Source organism: Lepisma saccharinum, chromosome 25, assembly GCF_977018435.1.
Source record: "Lepisma saccharinum chromosome 25, izLepSacc3.1, whole genome shotgun sequence".
NCBI classification, from domain to species: domain Eukaryota; kingdom Metazoa; phylum Arthropoda; class Insecta; order Zygentoma; family Lepismatidae; genus Lepisma; species Lepisma saccharinum.
Window position 1 is genome coordinate 36,516,389 of NC_139253.1, and position 22,918 is coordinate 36,539,306.

The 22,918-nt window shown below is 36.8% G+C and overlaps 2 protein-coding genes across 6 annotated transcripts in view; one reads left to right on the forward strand and one right to left on the reverse strand.

The window, feature by feature from the left end:
• Tbce (Tubulin-binding cofactor E) overlaps positions 1 to 3,818 on the reverse strand; it is a 29,358-nt gene extending 25,540 nt beyond the window's left edge. Inside the window, exons 1-2 of one of the 5 annotated variants that reach the window (XM_083111962.1) lie at positions 3,798 to 3,818; positions 16 to 221 (exon numbers count right to left, since the gene is read on the reverse strand). In XM_083111962.1, the coding sequence (XP_082968088.1) occupies positions 16 to 206 (191 nt within the window). In that variant the 5' untranslated portion in view covers positions 207 to 221; positions 3,798 to 3,818. The other 4 variants (XM_083111963.1, XM_083111961.1, XM_083111959.1 and 1 more) reach the window with 4 other exon arrangements.
• A 463-nt stretch (positions 3,819 to 4,281) lies between these two features.
• Positions 4,282 to 22,918, forward strand: part of Seipin (lipid droplet biogenesis associated protein seipin) — a 32,791-nt gene continuing 14,154 nt past the window's right edge. Inside the window, exons 1-3 of the mRNA XM_083111154.1 lie at positions 4,282 to 4,845; positions 11,727 to 11,872; positions 21,656 to 21,858. Coding sequence (XP_082967280.1) covers positions 4,631 to 4,845; positions 11,727 to 11,872; positions 21,656 to 21,858 — 564 coding nt within the window. The 5' untranslated portion in view covers positions 4,282 to 4,630. The remainder of the gene's footprint in view (positions 4,846 to 11,726; positions 11,873 to 21,655; positions 21,859 to 22,918) is intronic.

A 22,918-nucleotide genomic window follows, 5' to 3' on the forward strand; every position in this document is an offset into this window, starting at 1 on the left:
ACTGAGACTCTATACCTGGTAGTAAAATATCTGATGCCTTCATATGTCCCATCGTGCTTTCCTCTTGAAGGGTCATCCCAGTCGATACCCAGCCACAGTCCTTTGGTAGATGGCACTTCACCTACATACTTCAAAGTTCCATACGAACCATTGTATTCAACACGTTTACCTATTGAAGCTTGATCCAAATCTCCATCAGGGTGCATCTTTCTGGTTAGTATCTAAAAATTAAACAATTATGAAAAACTCAATATGCTGACCAAGGCAGAAATTTATGTTTTATAATAATAAATAAAATAAATTTCTGCCTTGGTCAGCATTTTGAGTTTTCATATCATGGAAACAAGGCTTAATGGTGTTATAATTAAACAATTATATACATTATTAGGTTTTGACTATAGGGACTATCCACCAGAGGGAAGTGTTTTCACATGGATGCCATAGTTGTAGTACAACAACATCCACTTCATAGGCTCACGACATGCTGCTAAAGGGAGTTAAGATTGTGTCATATAGGAAAGGAATGAATGTTGTGTAGCAGTAGGATGTGAACTATGATCAGGGCTAAATAATCTTTCACAGATCTCTTTTCATCCATTTCCTCGAGATCTGGGGAGCCAAAATTATTGCATTCAAGCTGTCAGGCAAACTTGATGCCGACTTAAGGAAAATTTGAATAATAGTGTTTAAATTACAATGGATGTAATTAACAAAGAAGTGGGGAAGAAGATAGGAGAGAAAGATATGAAAGCCCTGTTGTTTGTTGATGACTTATTAATATGAGGAAAGGGTGAAGAAGTAGTTGGAATGAAGAAATCAGAAGAGCAGGAATGAAATGCAGTGCAGAAAACAGAAAAGAGTGAGGTGCTAATAACAACAAGAAACAGAGCCAGAAACGATCTGTTTCGCATAGTGGGGGTCACCGCTACGAACACTGTTTCCACTAAAATACACCGAAGGCAATGGTAATATTTGCAATTCTTTAAAAATATCTCAGAATCTCATGCGCACCCATACCATCCAAAAAAGATTGTTATCTGTAGCTCTGTTTGTATTTTCGATAAAAGAGACAACTGAAGTTGGATTCATTCTATAAAAATGTTACATATATATTTTCTTGTACACATGCTAGAGCAAGAGTGAAATGAATTTGTAGCGTAATGGAAAATGTATTAACCGAATCAACTTACCGCAATTTCCTAAATAAATAGCAACAATTAAATAAAATGATATTTCACACGGTAACAGTTCCATATATTGGAAACAAGTTAAAATTGGATATTTTGTGTTTCGCATGGTTCGTACTTACCAATTGTGTATTGCGGAACATAGTTCAAGGTGCCATTATGCTTTTTACACGAAAACAAACACAATTTCTCACATACAGAGCGATTTTTTTTATTCCTTTCTTCGCTTCCTTAACACACAATATGGCGGCCACATCTTGACCTACTATCGTGTTCGTCACCAGTGGAAATTGTACATGTAACATTATAGTATAAGGGAAACGGATTTCTTCAAATTTACAGGAGAAAGTACTTACGAAAATCATTTTCTGTAGCATTGTGGAAGTTCGTGAATCTAGTTTTGATCCATTTGGAGCGATTTTACAATAGCGGGAATTTCTCCATTTTGTTTGAAATTCGGCATACTCACTAAATTAGGGTTCCTAATCACGAATCTGGGTACTAGTTTACTATACCAGAGACACCTATCAATGATTTATTTCGCAATTTTTTACATTGCTAACGTACTGTTCTGCAGTGCGGAACATTTCTTTAGGTGAAATAATGAATTTCTAACGAAAATAATTCCTATTTCTTACATTAACGAGTACTTACTGTTGTTCCTTATTTCCCACGAACCATCCACGGGCAGCCCCCAAAATCATCGACGTTAGCCCAAAAATTCACGATAGCCCCACGAACCATCACGGGGACGAGGTATACCTACTAGGTTAGGTTAGGTCCCATTAGCACTCCTTTCGTTCAATTTAGCATATCCTGACAATACGAGAGCACAATACGCGCTATTGCTGCTTTTACAAGATGACGTGTCTAGGATGCATCGTGAAGTTGTTGCCGGGTGTGGAAGATGCTGTGGAATTTGTAATTCAACATGGAATCTTGAAAAAAGAAGTGGAAGGTTAAAATTAAAAGAGGTAAAAATTTACTATCCTTCAGACACCTCTAATTTTTTCGTTTCGTCAATTTTTGACATTCGTACTTACGTATCTGCTTCGCGGAACATTCCTGAAGGTGTATCAATGTTGTTTTGATAAAATTTGAACTATGTTTCCTAACCTAACAGAACTAACCTAACCACGTGCCAATGGTTCGCAATTATTTCCAATTTCTAGATCCTGATACTAACACGACACCAACAGAACTAACCTATCCACGCACCAATGGTTCGTGGGGCTAGCTATTCTCCGTCGGAGAATTAATTTTCAATGAACAACATGAATTTCAGCTATGAAACATTCCCACATCACACAAAACACCTTCCCGATGTTCGACAATGCTACAGGAACTTATTACGGTAAGTAGTTTCTTCTGTAAAAATAAATAAATGTGTCCGAAGGATAGTAAACAAGTACCTTAAAAGAATTCCATGTATTTTCTTTCATCGAGAAAAACCGATGTTGTCCGTATATGCTAAATTGAACAAAAGGAGTGCTAATGGAACCTAACCTAACAGGCCTAACCTAACCTAGTAGGCATACCTCGTCCCCATGATGGTTCTTGGGGCTATCGTGAATTTTTGGGCTAACGTCAATGGTTTTTGGGGCTACCCATGGATTGTTTGTGGGAAATAAGGAACAACAGTAAGTACTCGTTAATGTAAAAAAAAAAAGACATTATTTTCGTTATAAATTCATTATTTCACCTAAAGAAATGTTCCGCAATGCAGAATAGTACGTTAGCAATGTAAAAAATTGTGAAATAAATCATTGATAGGTGTCTCTGGTATAGTAAAGTAGTACCGTGTTACCCGAATCTTAAGTTAAAATTTGGCACTCACGTGTCAAACTTGCAAAATAAGAGGGTCAGACATCGCAACCGACAATGCACAATTGCTCATTATTTATCGCAAGATTTTTCCGTTTCTAATAATTAAAGAACGAAATATATATATTCCTGATATTACTACGACCCTAAAATTTAACTATGTTTCCTAACCTAACCTAACCATGCGCCAATGATTCGTGGGGCTAGCGCCAATGGTCCGTGGGGCTAGCCATAATTCAGGAATTTCTATACGTGAGCGCCAAATTTTAAGTGCATATTCGTGATTAGGAGACCCAAATTAGTAAGTATCAGAAATTTCAAACAAATTGGAGAAATTCCCTGTATTGTTAAATTATACCGTAGTTTCTTCTGTAAAAATGAAGAAATCTGTTTCCGATATACGGAACTGTATGAAAATGTATGAACCGAATCAACTTACCGCAATTTCCTAAATAAATAGCAACGATTAAATAAAATGTTATTTCACATTAACACAAAACTAATGACATTAACTCGTTAACATTGAGAACATTCTGCAGCCGAACATTGTTATAAACAAACAACACACTAACGACTTTTCGATGATTTGGCTTCACACACACATATGAAACTCAAGTCCCACCGTTCCATTTGCTTCTATAACCAAGTAATCATGAAGTACATGAATAAAGATAGATTAGGCAGGTTAAATTTGGTGTTTTGACTCTACTATTCTTGTGACGTACATCATCGAAGTGCGGGGTTACAGATCAACATAGAGATCAATATGAGTGTCTGTAGACATACCTTTTCGATATGGAAATTCGTTCGTAAACTCCAGCCAACTCAGCCCTTAAGAGTGGATTGTGCAGACGTCATAGGTCACGTCACGTCACTAGCGAAGCGGTTCCACGCTGCAGTTTACGAACAGCGTGGATTATGGCGTGGTGTAGGGGTGTGCGAGATCCCGAAAAAATTTCCTCCCGAGCAGTCGGGAAATACCGAATGGTCATTCTTAAAAGTCGTTAATTCTCGACGATTTCTGCATTGTAAATGTCTAGAACTTATCGAAAATTGTTCGTTTTTGTACCAGAAACAGTGGCGAACAGGGTTGGCAAAATTTGTGTTTTTTTAAAAAGAACAAAACAAACTGTACTTGGATTGAGTTTACGAACATATGTAGCCGGCTTGGGTTGACTTGGCTGGAGTTTACGAACAGCCGTATAACTGTTGTCGATAGTTATTTAATCGATAGTAATCGAATCGTTTGGGAATGGAAAGGGAAATGATGAATGCTGTATTTAATCTGTGGTTGTAGTGCTATCTACCTTGGTTGTAGTTGTAGTGTTAGAACTACAGGTGATAAGGGACATAATCAAGAAGAAGAAGAAGAAAAAGTGTTAGAACTAGGAAGATCATTAGTTCTTGTTCCAATACCCCCCACTATGTTTATAATTACCTTGCATCTTTAGAACTGAATTAATTTTAATTACTCCTTGAATAGTCGGCTTTAGAAGAACGTGCTACAATAGAATTAATTAAGAGTCTCTTTTTGTGTCTGAAAGATGAACCGCGTAGATTGAGATTGTGTAACAAATAATTGAATTCTGAGTGAATTAGTTATAGAATTAACGAGAAAAATGCCAGCTGTACAGCTTTTGGGACAAACAATGCATAGTTATGCGCAAAAAACAGTTGACACTGTACAGACGATGAAAGATGTTTTTTATAAAACAGGAATTCTTGTTTTAGTGAGCGCTGTTCTTTTATGGTTGTCTATATTTTTGTATGTTACATTCTATTATGCTTATATGCCAGCAACATCACATGTTCGACCAGTCCATGTACAGTTTCGGTAAGTTATAACAAATATCGAAGGTTTCTATACTTGCAAATTAGTGTACTGGTACTGACAATTTTAGGGTGACCAGATTTTCTGAAACGAAAAATAGGACATCCATGGATGCATACGGGGAGGGAGAGGCTGTAGCTATAAATCAAAAGCACATCAAGTGCACCTCCCCCCTTTATTTGGCAAAGAAAAAGGGTAAACATTTACTATTCCACAAACACCTGTAATTTATTCGTTTCGTCACTTTTAACATTCGTACTTACCTATCTGCTTTGCGGAACATTCTTTAAGGTGTATTCACTTTTTTTGATTAAAGTAATTCCAATTTTTCACATTACGAGTACTTTTTTATGTGCGTTGTCTTGCTTGCGTATGGCACAGTATGGCGCGTACATCATCATAGATAATTGCGCGTCGTGCTTGTGTTTTGTCAATTTTCATTCGGTATCCAGTGTTTCCAACCTTCGTAACCCAAAAAACACTCGTGAAGAAAGCTAATGTAATTTAATTTTTTTTACTTCGCATTGTTTTACAAACAAAATTTTTTACTATGCTTACCTAACCTTGCCGTAAATGGTTCGTAGGGCTCCCGGTATGAATTTCACCACCGCATTATTTTACGAACAAAATTTTAACTATGCTAACCTAACCTTGTTGGAAATGGTTCGTGGGGCTATACATGAATGGTTTTTGGGGCTATCCGTCAATGGTTTGTGGGGCTCTCAGTATGAATTTCACCACACATCCACAACACGTCATGTTTGTATTTTTGGTTGGAAACACTGCATCCAAATGAACATCAACAAAACACAAGCACGACGCGTGATCATCTAAGAAGTTATAAACGCCAAAGGTTATTGTCCGTCGGAGAATTAATTTTCAACAAAAAACATGAATTTCTGCTATGATACATTCCCACATGACAGATGTTAGACAATGCTACAGGAACTTATTACCATAAGTAGTTTCTTGTGTAAAAATGAAGAAATCTGTTTGTGGATTAGTAAATTAGTACCATGAAAAGTCGTGCTCTTCTGTCACTTTTGGTTAATTGTGACAGTGAGCATCAGTGATATATGATTAAATTCATGAATGGACACTCTCAATGAACATCCATGCCCAGGCTGGGATTCGACATCTGACATTCAACCGCTCCAGCACGGAGGTTTTTCTCTTCTCATATTTTTCATTTCTCTGTTTTTTGTTCCTCCTTTTGCTTATGTTTTTAATTTTACAGATTAACCTTCCTACCTGTCTCATTCTTAACTGTTTTCTGTGTGTGTTTATCCTTACTTTCTTACAATAAAACATCCACACATTGTGAAATATTAAAATATTAATCAATACTGAAAAAATATATTTGTGTTGCTGCAGCTGTAGTAATCATCTCATCAATGCATCAAACATGAAAATTCCCAAAATTGGGCTATTTTCAAAATGCCCCTGCACTATAGCCTACTTTGTCATCACTCAGTACCTTTCATATAATACGAACAGACTGCATGCAATATCAGGGTTGCTACATGTCTGGAAAACAGTGAAATGTCAGGGTATTTTGCAGGTCGTCTGCAAGAGAAGAAGTTGCAAGATGAACAAACAGTTCACTTCCACTTCTGGATTCGGTTCTTGTGATTCCACTCCAAAATAGATTCAGTTTAGAAACTTGTTTCACCATAACATAATCTCTGTTACCCTAGCCTGGAGGCTAGATGCACTTGATTGTAGCACCCGATACATTCGATGCCGATTGTAATTTTGCGGTTTACTCTTCAGATTTTTACATGTTCTTGTGTGTGTGTAAAGTGAAATTTTCTTAAAAAAAAGTTGTGAAAGTGAATATTCATAATTAACGGATTATATATTTAAATGAAGAACACAAGGTTCAAAGCAAAAGACGTGATGATAAATATATCTGGAAAAAAATCATTTTTGGACTGGAAAACCTGGAAATGTCATGGAATTTTATAATAAAAAACTTGTCGCAACCCTGAATATCTGCTTCTAACGAACAAATATAAAGGAGCGACTTTAACATTTTTAGATATACAAGTATTTCTATGCAAACTAACAATACTATTAATTTAAAAGGCACTAACAGTTTCAAGGAGGTAAACAATTCGTCTGGATGTTTTGCACGACATTTCACAAGATCCTGTTGAAAAATACAACATATTTGGTTTTTTTGAGTAGCGTCGCAGACCGCAGGATATGACCCTAAAATGAAAGGACTGTCCTGTGAAAATCAGGACATCTGGTCACCCTAGACAATTTGAATGCATTGAATATGTAAACATAATACGATAGTCCCTTATTACATTAAAAGAATGTTATAATTTGTTGAGTAAAGCTTCTATTAACTTAAAAATAGAATATCTACAAAAGAGGGTGAAGTTTACTTTTTCCCCATAAGGCCAGCAAACTATGCTCTCCTGTGGTCCAGTCCTTGAAAAACTGCCATAGTCACTCATGAGGGTGATATACTAGGGATGATATAGAAATGTTCATTGTGTTAATAATCTTAACTTCTTTTTAAATTTTTTGTAAGACTGTGTTTCTGTATTTAATTTATGTAACATTGTCACATTATTGTAAAAATCATCATGAAAATATATCAGTTTATGTATGTACTTCTTTACAGATATAACTGTAATTACCCAGTTCTGTACATTATCTAAATTTTATGCAAACTAGTAAACACAAAAGAAAAAAAAACTAATATGCAAGTCATCATTTAATGATAGGCGTGAGTGATCGTAAGTTATCATCAATAACTTACTTTGTAACATTGTTTTAAGTTCCACTTTATGCACAGTAAGGCTAATCGGGATTGGATCTATAGTTTAAAGTTGGATCCAAACCACTATGTGCCTTCATCAGGGAGGCCCTTACTTTGTAACAAGACTAAAGTGTAAATAACCAACTCTGAGACCTTCTGTAAACAAACCGTCTCACCGATTCGATGTATCACTCCGCGTCAGCTGATTCATGACCGCAATCATCTGCTGTTACACTCATAGTTCGCTCATTTTATATAAGAACCTCTGAATGTGAGAACCCGTTCTGAAAACGTCAGACGAATATGCAGCCGCATACATTGTTACTTTCCCAGTCATTCTCTCTTTCATAACCCTTAAAACTGCAGACACTGACACACCACTGCACTGGGATACCAACTTAACCACTTCTTTTACTGGTTTTTCAGGATACCACTGACAGAACGTTACATAAATATTGAGTAGAATCTGTTTCTCGCCCCTTTGGTGCTTTGAAAACAAGCTCGGAGAACGCTGAGACCTTCCCGCACGCATATAACTCGCCATGTTATTTTTCTAAGGACAAGTCAGGCAGTATTACTAAGTGGTGCTACTTCCTTGCTGTTCACATGATTATTTTTAGAAAATAACCAATGTTATAAAATATCATTATGTACACAAATCTCTAAGCTCATTGAAAGTTACAATGCATATTTCTACAAAATGTTCACACTTATCTTGCCATGTCACCAAGTTATTTTACAAAGTGCACTATATTTGGCGGAACAAAAATCGTTATTATTATTATTGTCAAAGTTTCCTACCGCAATAAATTTACGAACTTTCTTTGTCTTGTTTTGAATCATCATCATCAATATATTTATTGGACTTACAGCATTGCATATGGCTGTTTATGCCCATTATATAGTTTATTTACATAAAATCTACAAACAAATTTCAAATACACTCCTATCTATATGAAACCTTAGAAATATACATTACCATGTTATATCATTTTGTCTAAAAAAATGCAAGTAAGATATATTCAATGCAAGAAAGAAGCCAAATGTATGGGAAATGATTACTGCTGCAAAGAGTTAACCATAAAGGTGAAGCAATAAGTACAAAAGAAAGAGCATTGGTTTTAAAGTGAGACATCATTTGCGGCAGCGTATCCCATGTTACAAATTGGCCGTTTTACCTTACGTAATGAATCCTGTAATAACGCTGGATTTTTATGTGGATTGTTATACTTCTATGATTTTGCAAAGCTTTCTGCATGTATGTGGTTTTGTTTACAGAAGGTCTCAGGGTTGGTGATTTGAACTTTAGGAACTGATTTGTACTCTACTTCTGGAAGATGATGCAATGCAGGTTATAACTTCAATATATTGGATGATCTTTAAAACTTGCTTGGGAGGTTGAGTCAATATCCAAAGTCCTTATTGTGCAATGCATCGTTAAGTTTTTTTTGCCTCAGTATTTTCACACTTTCTTTCCTCTTTTACATGTATATTTGTTTCCCACACAGACAAAAACTCTTCAAATAATCATGACCTTCTTTTAATGATAATTTCTCACGAGTTAATGCCTTTTTGTGACCTTTAAATAAGCAAATTAGTTTCTCCCAGCTTTGAACTTTTTTCTACATTGATTTCTAATATTGTAAATGCCTTCCTCATTGTCCTGTAAACTTGTAAGAACCATTTCACAATTGGAACTTGGATCAATTGAAGTATATTATAAACTTATTTCTGCTCTGTAAGTAATACAGTGTGCCACATATTGTGCCTTCCAATATGAGAGTGCACGTTCGCATGTGTGGCATATCTACATCCGTGGAGAGTTGGAAAAACGTTTAGTTTACAAAGGAGCGTTGGCCGGTGCACATGTGGATTGCGGCGGTGGAAACCTTCATCCAAACAGGCACCGGACACTGCAGCTTAACAATGAAGATCACCATGCACCTGTTCCAGTGGCATGAAGCAGCATTCTGATGTGGATTAGACAGTGGAGAACCACAGTAATGTTGTGAACCGTCAACATGCGTAATGAAAGCCTTCCTGCATAGGGTGACCAGACACACACATTCAAAAAGAGGACAGAGCATGGCGAAAAAGGAGGACAAAGCCATAAAAAAGAGGACACCGCAAAAAATTGCAAAACATTTGCCATTACTCATAACTTAATCAATATAAAAAAATCTTACTAACATTTTGCTCATATATACTTTTCAGGTGATCTCTTTCAATAACTTCCTCTTACCTTTAAGCAAAGAAAGAATCTTCTAATCTGTTATTTAACAAATGACAAAGAATATCTACAATTTTTGCACAAAATTTTATTACTTTTCTAATTCTTGGATATTAGAATGAAATATCCCCACAAGTAAGATTTGCTCTAACTTATTTCCAAAAACCGAATTAAAATTTTGGGTAGTTTAGATTGGTTAGAGAAATATGATTTTAATGCCACGAACATTTCTAGCACTCTTTCAACATCAGGGGAAAGTGACAGCCACCTTACACTGGATATTTTCTGGCAAGATCATTGTTGAATTTACACTTTCGCTTCATTATTTCATGAAAGTAAATATTACTTAATAATAAATATTCTCACTATGCGTTTCTGTATCGCGTATGTATAACTCGAAAAGGAACTGGGCAACCTCAGTGGCGGAGTGTTTAGCACACAACGCCAACGGTCCCGGATTCGAATGCTGACCTGGGCATGGGTGTTCGTTGTGAGTTCCCCTTCATCAAAATCATCATATCATCATTCATCCTCATCTTCGCGATTAGCTAAAAGTGGCAGAAAAGCGAAGTAAAATAAACCAAATCAATCAATCGAAAAGGAACTGCACAGACTACATGCGTTCCATCCGTTTCAGGGGGCGAAGCAACGAGTTACAGTAATACTAATGACTAGGGTGCAGAATTTTGCCTATTTGCCTTTTATGTTCCTTTGTAGTAAAACATGGGCTTTAATGTCTAAAGTTCGTTTCATGGTGTTTCTAGTCTGAAAATGCATTTTAATAGTGCCTATAAATTCCTATTTTGCTTTATTGTGCCAAAAAATGGCTCTTCTGCAATTTTTGCATACTTCAGCTTTTTTTTACGTTCCTTTGGCTTTCCCTACATTGAAAGATGGAAGGCTTTGTTTATGTTGTACTGACTGAAATCTTTAATTTTACTTTAATTGATGATTCCCCACAAATATGAATTTCGATCATAGTTTGTTAATCGTTAGCCCACTTTTATAATAAACTGGAGTGCTAATACAGTATAATTGTGCATTGTAAATAGAAAATTGAAATAAGTTCACATTCATTGTCTTTTTTAAATGTCAGGGTGCCTATTTTCGTACCTTTTGTAAATTTATAGTGTCTTTTAAGTGCCTATTTTCATCATTTTGGTGCCTATTTCAGAGGTTTTTAGTGCCTATAAATCCACACCCTACTAATGACTCAGTTGGAAAAGTGATCGTGTTCAGCTCACAGATGCTAGGTAAGCATTCCTCGAACACTTAACACACCCCAAGTGATATGCCTTAAATGATTATTGTTATGTGTGGAAGCATTCTCTATGCAGCACATTTGCTATGGTCAATGGTTTGCTCATTCCAGAAAAGGAGAACATTTACAGAATTCTAAAAAATCTGCCCGGATGCCGGACAGACACCTAAAAAGTAGGACATGTTCGGATAAAAGAGGACGTCTGGTCACCCTATTCCTGCATCGCTTTGAACAGTGCATCCAAACAAAATGGGGACATTTAGAGAACGTTATTTTGAAGGTGCACTGATGTCTGCATTGTCCATATTATACACTATTAAAAGCCTGTGTGTATATTTTTATTTTGTAACCATATACAGTTACTACAAGCACTCGCTGTCTTTCCGATGTCATTTGAGGTTGGTAAATACAATATGCACCACCCTGTAGATGTCTCCTTAGGCATGTTCATATTTCTGTAATTCAGGCAAGTATTTAAAAAGCATCTTCTTTTAATGCATCCTAAGAAAATCATAATATGTCCTAATGTACAATCATGTTCTAAAAAGCAACTCATATATGTGTTTTTTGCAGCAGCTTATATGTGAATACTCTATTTCTTTATTTCTGTATTCTAGATCTTGTGAAAAGGATCGAGGAATATGCAGCTATCCATCTGCCGACATACAGTTCACAAAAAAACATCAGTTCCTTATGATTGGCCAACCTTATAAAATATACTTGCATCTAGAAATGCCAGAGTCTCCAGCTAATAAAAAACTTGGTGAGTATAACAGCAAATAGTTTCAACAAGTACTTGAAACGTTCCCTACTCTACAATCTTTCAAACAGAGTGCCTGGATATAAAACACAGAGCAAGTAAACTTTCCACACTGGAACTTCCAGATTCTCACCTGTACAACATTCCTTATTCCATGGGCTACCATATCAGTTTAACATGATCTCAAACCACATAGATATCTTCGGCTCTTATTCAGGGGTGAAGTGTAGAGTTGGTAGCAGGGTAGTATCCATTAATTGCTTGATTCTGTTAAAAAAAAGAAAAGAGGGGGGTACATCATGTAGAGTTGGTTCAATGTCTCTCCAAGCTGCTTCTTTACTTGCCAGTGGCATGACATTTTCAAAGGTGTTCTTACCGGTCATCAGTACGATTATTATGTCTGTTATCGCCTCCTGCCCACCAGATGTCATCGATCTAGATTTTTGTTCTTTACCTTGCTTTTTTTTTTTACACCTGAGTGATTTATGCACACCTCTAGAAAGAACTACTAATCATGAGACATTGCGAAAATCCAGCGAGTAGTGGTCAGGCCTGTTGTCAATTCTTCATCACTTGTTTCTAAATGTATTTATTTATTTTTCAATTAAGGTGAAAAGGGGAAGAAGAACCCCATACTTCTCAGGCCAGTGTGACGTTTGTGCTGTGAACAGACAACAGAATTCCGTACTTTCAGCGACTGCCAGTTTGGTCAGTTTAATTCACTACAATAATGTAAAGAATGCACAAGTACTTAATATAATGCTGAATTATACACTACACAGGGTGACTTGTAATTAGATTTATTCCCTGAAAGGGGTTAAAGTAGTGACAATTTGCAATAAATTTGACTATATGATACCCGTCTGAAATTTAGTAGTTTTCGAGATAATCAAATTTCTATTGGTTTTTTTTTTCATGACATTTTTCCACATAAAAAGATGAATTGAGAAACAACTGCTTATTGTATGGCACATATTTCAGCTTTTTCTGATAGCTAACAAATAAGTGGTTCGTTGAAAAAAAAAAAAAAATTCCAAATAACAATCACATGTAAGTAACGGGTGGGTATAAACTTACAAGTGGTGATAAAACAATAGACTCTTAGTAGTTTACTAGGCAATGTATTAATAACAAAAATGGTATGACACGAAGCGTACAAATTACTTACATTACTTCCTTGAGTCATCAGCTATCCAACAAGGTACAAATGTTGCTAACATTCACATTTGTGTACAAGAAATAATACTTTGTTCATCTTCATGTGATTGGAATCAATGAACAATACATTTAAAAAACATTACACGTCTTGCTCAAAGTGGGCACCTCCGTTACGAATGCAGGCACGCAGGTTTTTACGGACATTTGGTCTCGTTAACTCGTGATGTGAAGGTGTCCTTTATGTGTTGACCAGCTGTTAAGATCCCCTCCCTGAGCTCTTCTTGCGAGTTTAACGGTGTCTTGTAAACTTAAGTCTTTCATGTGGCTCCAAATGTAAAAGTCGCAGGGTGTCAAATCGAGCTGGGCAGCCATCATGCTGATAAATCATGTAACGTCTTGTAGCTAGAGGCACATCCTCCAACAACATTGCCATCCCGTTCCTCAAAAAATGTTCATAAGTGACGCCATTTAAGATTTGGGGCAGGAAAAATGGCTCGATCAAATGATTATTGATGATGCCCATCCATACTTCTGCCTGGGCATGCGACAGTGGCTGGATGAATGTTACTTTACTCATGGTGGATAGACGCAAGTATGGTATTGACGCGTGTATTTGTTGATACTCTGGGTTTGATTTGATTTTGATTTGTTGTTTTAAGTCTACTTTATGCACAGTAAGGCTAATCGGGACTGGACCTACAGTGGGATCCGAACCACTATGTGCCTCCGCCCCGGGAACTCTGGGTTGGAGTTTTAAATTATACATGTGCACAGGGGGAAACTTTACATTTTTGTCTGTGAAGGCTCTAAGGTGGGTGAACATGTTGGAAAAAGCACTAGTACATACATAGACCAAAGTTACATGGTTCTAGGTCCCATAGGAGTTGATATAATCAACGTCTTGTAAAATGTCTTAAGACAAATATCTTAATCTTTAAGAAAGTCGACTTCCGGTATGTCAAGATGTTACTTCTGGTCTGTCAAGAAAATTTTCTTAAGACATTTTCCAAGACATTGATTTTCTTGGCTCCTAATTGAGCTAGGATGATAATTATAGGTTTGTTGGATAGGGTTTGACGAAAACTACTCTACTAGCAAACAAAATTAATTCCATCCCCTCAAGTTTTGGAGATACAGCCAATTTTTTTTTTTTTTTTTTAAGAAACTTGATTTGCTGGCTTAGTTTTGACCCTAATTCGAAAATTTTAATAGCATTCGATAAAAAAAAAATTGGAAAGACTGTAAAACCTATTGGAGGAATGGGATGATGACTAGTGCTTGCTGTTTGAGTTATTTTAGATTAAAATTTCAAGATGTAATTTCTAAGATGTTTTGTAATTCATAAACTATGGGTTGTAGGAAAACTATTCTTGCTTTATCTGCTATTGCTCGACGAATACTATAAACATAAATAATGCTTATGGTTTGATTTAAAAAATGGCGACCGGTAATAGCTATGTTTTCTGAAATTATGATTTATACTTCATACGCCAAGAGGATTGAGAGTTAGAAAGAGATTGTTTGGTAGAACAACTTAAATAGAATTATGTACACATAATATTTTTGGGTTTTCTATCCACAAACCTATTTTTTTTTATTTATTTACAGGATTGATTAAGGAGCAACAACATCAGCCAACAATAACATATACGTAATATGTTGACCTAATTCTAGCATAGTCTATTGCGCAATTGTGATAACATGCTTGGTTGAAAAAAACTATATAAAGCGGCGAGCACCATGAAAATCAGCCAGGAGAGCATCCAATAGTGCAGTGGTAGTGTCGTTGCTCCATACTCCCTCGTGAAAATGACAACTCGTATAACCGACGTACCACTCGAACTGCTGCACAAGATTTTTGCGTACACACTCGAGGGAGGTGAGGATGTTGCGAAGCTTGTTGATTTAAGCAAAATAACACCGGAATTTCGTCCATCGTGCATGATGATTCTTATGGACCATCTTTGCAAAATAAGCAGCATGAAAAACTTGCGGAATCCTGATTCCCTTTTTCGGGCTGCAGGCAAAAAGTTGGCCGATAGGATGGACGAGCTTCATGAGGTGAGGGAAGGAAGGAGACGATATATGGACGATTGGTATGAGTCAAACGTGGAAACGGACAGCATCATCACACACCTCATCGCAATTGTCTCAGGCACGAACTTTCATCCTAACCTCGCATGATATATAAATAAAATACCATCACCATGAAACCCAAGGGTGTCGTCTATCAGGTACCATACGCGGAGTAGAAATGTTGCAGGAATTCTTATGTAACCTAGTTTTTTTTGCTTAGACAAAATCAATAGTTTTGTCACGAGAATTCTTTGCATTTCAAAACATTCCTGAGTTTATGTGTAAAGAATTAAATGAATCTAAGTAAGGTCATAGCTATTCGTAGTGTTTTTGTTTTCTAATTTAAAAAAAACTTTTCCTTAACCAGTAACTTTAACCAAATTGAATGTTGGCAAGAATTCTCATGTAACCTAGTTGTTTTTACTCAGACAAATCAATAGTTTTGCATTCCAAACATTCCCCGAGTGTGTGTGTGTGTGTGTGTGTGTGTGGATGTGACATCAACCTGTTAAGAATGTCACATCAATAATACGAGCTTTGGACCTTCTCTTTTCTCTATAAAAAAAAGAGAGAGAGGGTTATGTAACTTGTGGTGATTTGCTTGGCTAAGGGGAATTTCCTGAGAATTCTTTCCATTCTAAACATTCCTGTGTGTGTAGAGATTGATGCGCTTATGTATGTATGTAAACATTAAGGCATTGACCTGTTAAGAATGTTACATCAATAATACTGTCTTGGGAATGTTATGCCCTTCTCTATAAAAGAGAAAGAGAGGGTCATGTAATTTGAGCTGATTGGTTGATTAATGTGAATTTCCCGATTCCTTGTTTTGTCACGAGAATTCTTTGCATTCCAAAACATTCCTAAGCGTAGAGATTGATGCACTTACAGCTATGTGTGGGCATTAACCTGTTAAGAATGTCACATCAATAACACTGGCTCGGGAATGTTATGCCCCACCCCCTTTCTCTATAGGAAGTCATGTGAATGTGCTGATTGGTTGGCTTTTGTATTTAATTATGTACGGTTGGCTTTTGTATTTAATTCTGTACAAATCACACAGCTGGAAGCTTGCGTGTATCACCCTCACTGTTTATTCTTTCCGCCCAGCTTTTGACCTTAACTATTGATCATGCATTTTTATTGCATGTTTCCCATGTCAACACACACATTTTTTTTTTTTGGTTACGAAGATAGGAAGAGAAAGAAGAGTGGTTGAATAATTTCAAGAAGTATTTCTTAATAGGGGACAGTGTTTTTTCTTTCTTTCTTTGGTGTAATCTCTATGTTATCGGTGGGAACAAGGCAAGACCAACATTACCACTATGCTATCGTGGTGAAGGGCATTTTTCCATTATCAATTGTGTCCACGCACAAAACTTAGTGCCTGTCTGCATCCATACCTAGACCAAGAGATTCAAACCATGTCTCAGTCCCTTGTGACTTATTTAATTATTTACACTTGTTCTTGTATTTGCTCTCTTTGGGTTTAAGAAGTCTAGAGAGTTAGTTAGTTAGTTGTTTCCCACTGCACTATTTGAATTTTGAATAATCACATGTTAGTTATAAACTCATCGTTGATATCCTGTCTGATCATATATGTGTTTGGGTTGAGGCTTCGTATCTGACCGAAACATTTCTTTTCTTCTTTTTCTTGTTATCTGCTTTCTATATAGAATATTAGAAACGACACATTTCCATTAACAGTATTCCGTGTTATGCTAACATTTAAGTCTATACGCCATCAGAAGTGTGATTGCAACAACGTTACCACTACGTCATCTGACAAAGGCCAGGAGCGGTAGTGTTATATTTTATTACTCAGGTCATTTATTTTTTTAATATGTACAGCTATAGGTGAACATAGTAACTTAAGCCCTCAGAGTCGTAAACCAACAAAAGTACACCTCTGTTAACTGCTTTATGTGGGGGGATGGGGGACAATTGCTTTTTTTTTTTTTTTTTTTTTTTTTTACAACAACAACAACTTTGGTACTGATATCCGTACACCCTGGGCCTTAGCAGATTTACAGAAATCATCTGAAGTTTGAACTCGTGACCCCTTCCAGTACGTTGCAAGCTTATTTGTGATTGTTCTCCTCAATTATTCAAAGTAACTTATTTTTGCATATTCAAATACACACAAGTTCATATCACATTAGTGATTTTAAATTATATTCTTGGGGCACACACTTTCTAACATTGTTGCCTGATATTAAAGTAAGCGAAAACACACTGCTAAGCTTAATAAAAAGAAACATCCATTCATTGCCAGATTGTACAACTGTATTGGTCGAGGTTCATAAGCCTCGTCCATCTCTTTCCAAGAACTGCATATTTTGTATACAGTTTATAGTGGCATCACAGCACAGGTTATAACTCATCATTAGGTCTGTTAAAAAAATCGTCAGTCCATATGAGAATTCTTGCTGTGAAATTTTTATGCTGTTTAGCCTAACAGGATTCGAATCCCTGAGGGAGCCAAGAACTGAGCTTTTGCATTCCACATTAGCAAAACCTTTATATTTATAACTTCAACTTACTAATCGGGAAATTCCCCTTAGCCAACCAATCAGCTCATTGACATGACCTTCTATAGAGAAAGAAGGTGTGGCATAACATTCCCGAGCCAGTGAAGTCTTTCATGTGGCTCCAAATGTAAAAGTCGGAAGACGTCAAATCGAGCTGGGCAGCCATCATGCTGATAAATCATGTCACGTCTTGTAGCTAGAGGCACATCCTCTAACAACATTGCCATCCCGTTCCTCAAAAAATGTTCATAAGTGATGGCATTTAAGATTTGGGGCAGGAAAAATGGCTCGATCAAATGATTGTTGATGACGCCCATCCATACTTCTGCCTGGGCGTGCGACAGTGGCTGGATGAAAATTACCCAAAGAAATGTATTGGCTAAGGTGGCCCTATTCCCTGGTCAGCTGGGTCCCCCGATTTGATGCTTTGCAACTTCTACATTCGGAGCTTAGTTTACAAGACACCGGTAAATTCGCAAGAAGAGCTTGGGGAGATTATCTTAACAGCTGGTCAGCACATCAAGGACACCTTCACATCACGAGTTACGAGACCAAATGTCCATCAAAACCTGCATGCCTGCATTCGTAACGGAGGTACACACTTTGAGCAAGACATATAATGTTCTTTAATTGTATTGTTCATTGATTCCATTCACATGAAGATGAATGAAGTATTATTTCTTGTACACAAATGTGAATGTTAGCAACATTTGTACCTTGTTGGATAGCTGATGACAGAAGGAAGTAATTTAAGTAATTTGTATTCTTCGTGTCATACTATTTTTGTTATTAATATGTTGCCAAGTAAACTAAGATTGGATTTTTTTTATCACCACTTGTAAGTTTAGACCCACCCGTTACAAGTGATTGTTATTTGGGACAAACTTTTTACAACGAACCACTTATTTGTTAGCTATCAGAAAACGCTGAAATAAGTGCCATGCAATGAGCTGTTTTTTCTCAATTCATCTTTTTATGTGGAAAATTGTCATTTTTTAAAAAAACAATAGAAATTCGATTATCTCGAAAAGTACTAATTTTCGGAGGGGGTATCATATGGTCAAATTTATTGCAAATTGTGTCTACTTTAAACCATTTCAGGGAATACATCTAATTACAAGTCACCCTGTATACACAAAAGTAATATGCACTGTCTTGCACTCCCGAACAAACAAAACTGCTTGCACAAGTTGGGTATGTATTTGTCACAAGCACACGCGAGAAATCCTTGTAGGATAATGTTTTGAATACTGCAATGTTCCTGTTGAACTGATTATACTTGCACTGCACTGGAATCACTTCACTGAAATTGATACATCACGACCACGTTCGATCTATGCTGATGTATGCAAATGTGCTTGTCCACGACGCAACAGCATATGGCTGTTCCTGGAGTAGCTTCTCAAAGGACTGAACGGAAACAAACTACCGCGAAGAGAGTGGGTGGCAACAGAATACTGTGCCAGAACTTGACCAATAGGAGTGTAGGTTTTGAAGGTATTAAATATTCACACATGAAAATTAAACAGAAATAAAACAAGAATTGCAATAATGAATAATGTAAAAAAGTTTCTTGTATATGATTATTATGAAAAACTAAATATGCTGACCAAGGCAGTAATTTATTTTATTAAAAACATAAACTAACGTAACGTTTCAACCTTCTAGCAAGGTCTTCTTCAGACTCTGTATCAAGTACAAAAGTAACCAGATACAACAAGAAGGGTAATATATATACACAAACATTACTCCCTCCAGACTATTTAGAAAGTTGTTTGGAACTTTCTAGCAGATGACTTTCACTTTCCAACTTTACTTTCACCTAAAAGGCTAAACACAATTACTTCCATATAGAATGTGGTTGGACTTTTTAATCTCATGCTCTTTTCCCTTCATTTTTCTTCCTTCTCCTCTCCTCTTTTTCTCTTGTCCTTTCCACTCTTTCCAACATCTTCTTCCATTCTTTGTTTAACTTCAGTCCCCCATTCCAGTTCATTGTGTCTTCTTCGCCTTTCTTCTCTATTTCCTTGGCTTCCTTCCATTTTCTCACTAGCATTCTCTTCTCCCTTCCTATCTGCTTAGCCTCATCCCACTCTATGTCATGTCCTGTTTCTCTCGTGTGTTTAAATATTGCATTTCTCTCTCTCTTAAGTCGTACATCATCCCTATGTTGTTTCAACCTGTCTTTCAGCCTTTTTTTCGTTTCTCCTATGTACACACTCTGACATTCTTTACATTTTACTTCGTAGATAATCCCTTCTTCTTCCTCTTCTCTGTTTTCCTTTTTCTTGTTAGCATTCCTCGCTATTCCTAAGATGCTTCTCCCTCCCTTCCTGTAAGTTTTAATTCCTGCTTTCCTAAGCACTTTGCATATCTTTTCTGTGGTCTTCCCCATACTCCTTATTCCAAACCTTCTCTCATCTTTTTCTTTCTCTTCCAATTCTCCCCTGCCCGTTTTCTTACTTCTTCTGTTTATGTCCAGTCTATCCTGCTTCTCATAGCCATTCTTTTCCAGCTGTTTCCATAGGCTATTTATTTTGCCTTCTTTTTCACATTCTTTCATGCATATTTTCTTGATTCTGTCCTCCATATTCTTTATAAAATTTATTTTTGTCACCTCACTTACATCACTTCTTTTGTGGCAGAATACCCCTGCTGCACACTTCTTCTGATGCCAAGCGGTTTCAATTTCTTGTCCTCTTTTCCTTTTCATCAATATATCTAGATAGCTTAACTTGTCTTCTTCTTCTATTTCAAGTTCCAATAATATCCCTCTTTCTTCATCTTGAATTTCTTTGGCAAAAATGTCAAGCTGCCTCTTCGTTCCCTTCCATATGCCAAAACAGTCGTCCACATATCTGCAAAACAGAATCATTTTGTCACCTCCCTTTTCTATCACTTTCTTTTCCCATTCATTCATAACCAATTCAGCCAATGCTGGGCTTAGACTGGAACCTATATTTAGTCCTTCACTCATTAACATTATTTTATCTCCCATTATACTGTAACCGTTATTCCAAATGGTTTCCAGCGCCTTCACTACCCTTTCGCTATCCCATTCTCCTATAATTTCTTGTCCCATTCTCTTTTTAATAATGTCCAAAACGTGTCCCCTCTTGATGCTCGGGAACATACTTTTCACGTCTAAGCTAAACATTGTCGTCTTCATCTCATTTAACTTAAGTCCTTTTATGAGGTCTACTACTTGTTCACTGTTCTTAACTGCTCTGCTTTCTTGCTGTGTTACTAACACGTCAATAACTTTCTTTAATTTCTTTTCTAAAAATTGACAAAGATCCTATTGTATGCTTTGTAGTATTCATTACGTTTTCTACAATGATGTTAAAACATACATTTACAAAGAACTACTGTGACTATATAAACTAACTTTTTGTGTATTTTAATTATATAATTGTTATGGTCTTGAATAATTGTTATTCTGTGTAGTAGAATTTTGGTTTTCCTTATCAAGTGAAAAAAGATTACTTACTGTTATCTTTTGTAACCTGAAATTCTTCTAACTCTAGTGGTTTAAGGGTTGACTCTTTGAGAAGACATCCAAATGCAAACCTCTCTTTCATGTAGTACACCCTATGCCATGGGTGCCAGGTTCGAATCCTAGCCTCAACATGGTTGTTTGTGAATGTCCCTCCCATTAACTTCTTATCACTCATCCTGATCTTCGCAATTAGCCAAGCATAGCAGAAGAGTGAAGTAGAATAAACCAAATTAATCAATCAATCAAACTTGGTACATGCTAAATTGCAAGAGTCTGCCATCTGGACTCGCAGCCAATATAATCTTCTTTGTGGCCTGTGTTGCATCTTGTCAACATGTGTTTATGATTGTCCTGTGATCAGTTTCATCTTATCATTCATCCTCATCTTCGTGATTAGCCAGAAAAAGGAAGCAAAATAAATCAATTTATAAATGTTCGTACTTTGTGAATTTTGACCAGTAAAGTCAAATGGAGGAAGGTTTATATAGCATGGTTCATAATGTATTTTGTGCTTAATTACAGGAATGTTTATGGTGTGTGTCAATTTGCACGGCGAAGGGAATGGAACTGTTGCAAGATCATGCCGGTCGGCCATGCTTCACTACCGTAGCAATATGTTGGACACCATTATTATGGTAGTGTTCTCCCCTCTGTTCCTGTTCGGAAATGCTGAAGAAAAGCAAACATTATCTCTTGAATTGTTTGCTGATTTTCTGGAAGATCCTGTAAGTGTTACATGCACATACTCTTTTGTAATTAGTTGATTAAATGAAAACATAGTAGTAAATTGTGAGTTAAACAGGATATGAACCTGTCTTGAATAGACTCTTAACTTTTACAAGGAAAGATCATGAGGTTAAATAAAACCTTTGTCATTGAGGTTTTTTTTTATTCCATTTTATGTACACATAGACTAATTGGAATTGGACATACAGTTTAAAGTGGGATCCAAACCACTACTATGTGCCTGCACTTGGTATTGAAACTGGAACCCCTTGATTACGTGGCAAGGATGCTACCACTTCCACATCAGGGAGACCCCTATGTCATTGATTCAGTGTTGCAAAATACTCATTGACAAAAAAAATTAAGCACCCAGAAGGAAAGGTCAAATTTGAACGTCATTTCGTATATATGTGTACTTTCGGTTATATATAAATGATTAGAATTACAATGATTTGTAACGTCTAGAATGGCCACCAGAGTGCATTAGTTGTGCCACCACATGATAGTGTTATCGGGCGTGAAAGCATTCATAAGGCGTGTGTGGAGCGTCAGACAGTCAGTCGACACCATGAGAGAAGGTAATCAACACACACAGAGAATGCCTCGTAGATGCATCAGACAGCATTACCGGCACTTGACGCAGTTCGAAAGGGGCCGTATTGGGAGTCTGCATGAGACTGATTGGTCGAATCGTGCAATTGCCAGGCATCTCAGGCACTCTTATGTCACAGTGACCACATGTTGGCACCAAAAGATACGTGAGGGCACCTACAAACGTAGTTGAGGTTCCAGTCGACCAAGACTGGCCACACCAAGGCAGGATCGCAGTATTGTGCGCCAAGCATTTTGCAACCCCATCACATCTGCACCTGCTATCTGGACACACGTACAGAACTCTACAACACCCTGTGTCATCCCGCACAATTGGTCGTAGACTGGCAGCAGCCGGGCTATTAGTTCACCGTCCCATGCGGAGGCTGCTGTTAACATCAGAACACAAACGACTGCATTTGGAGTGTTGCCGTAACCAGGAGGCATGGACTGCTGATGACAGTGACG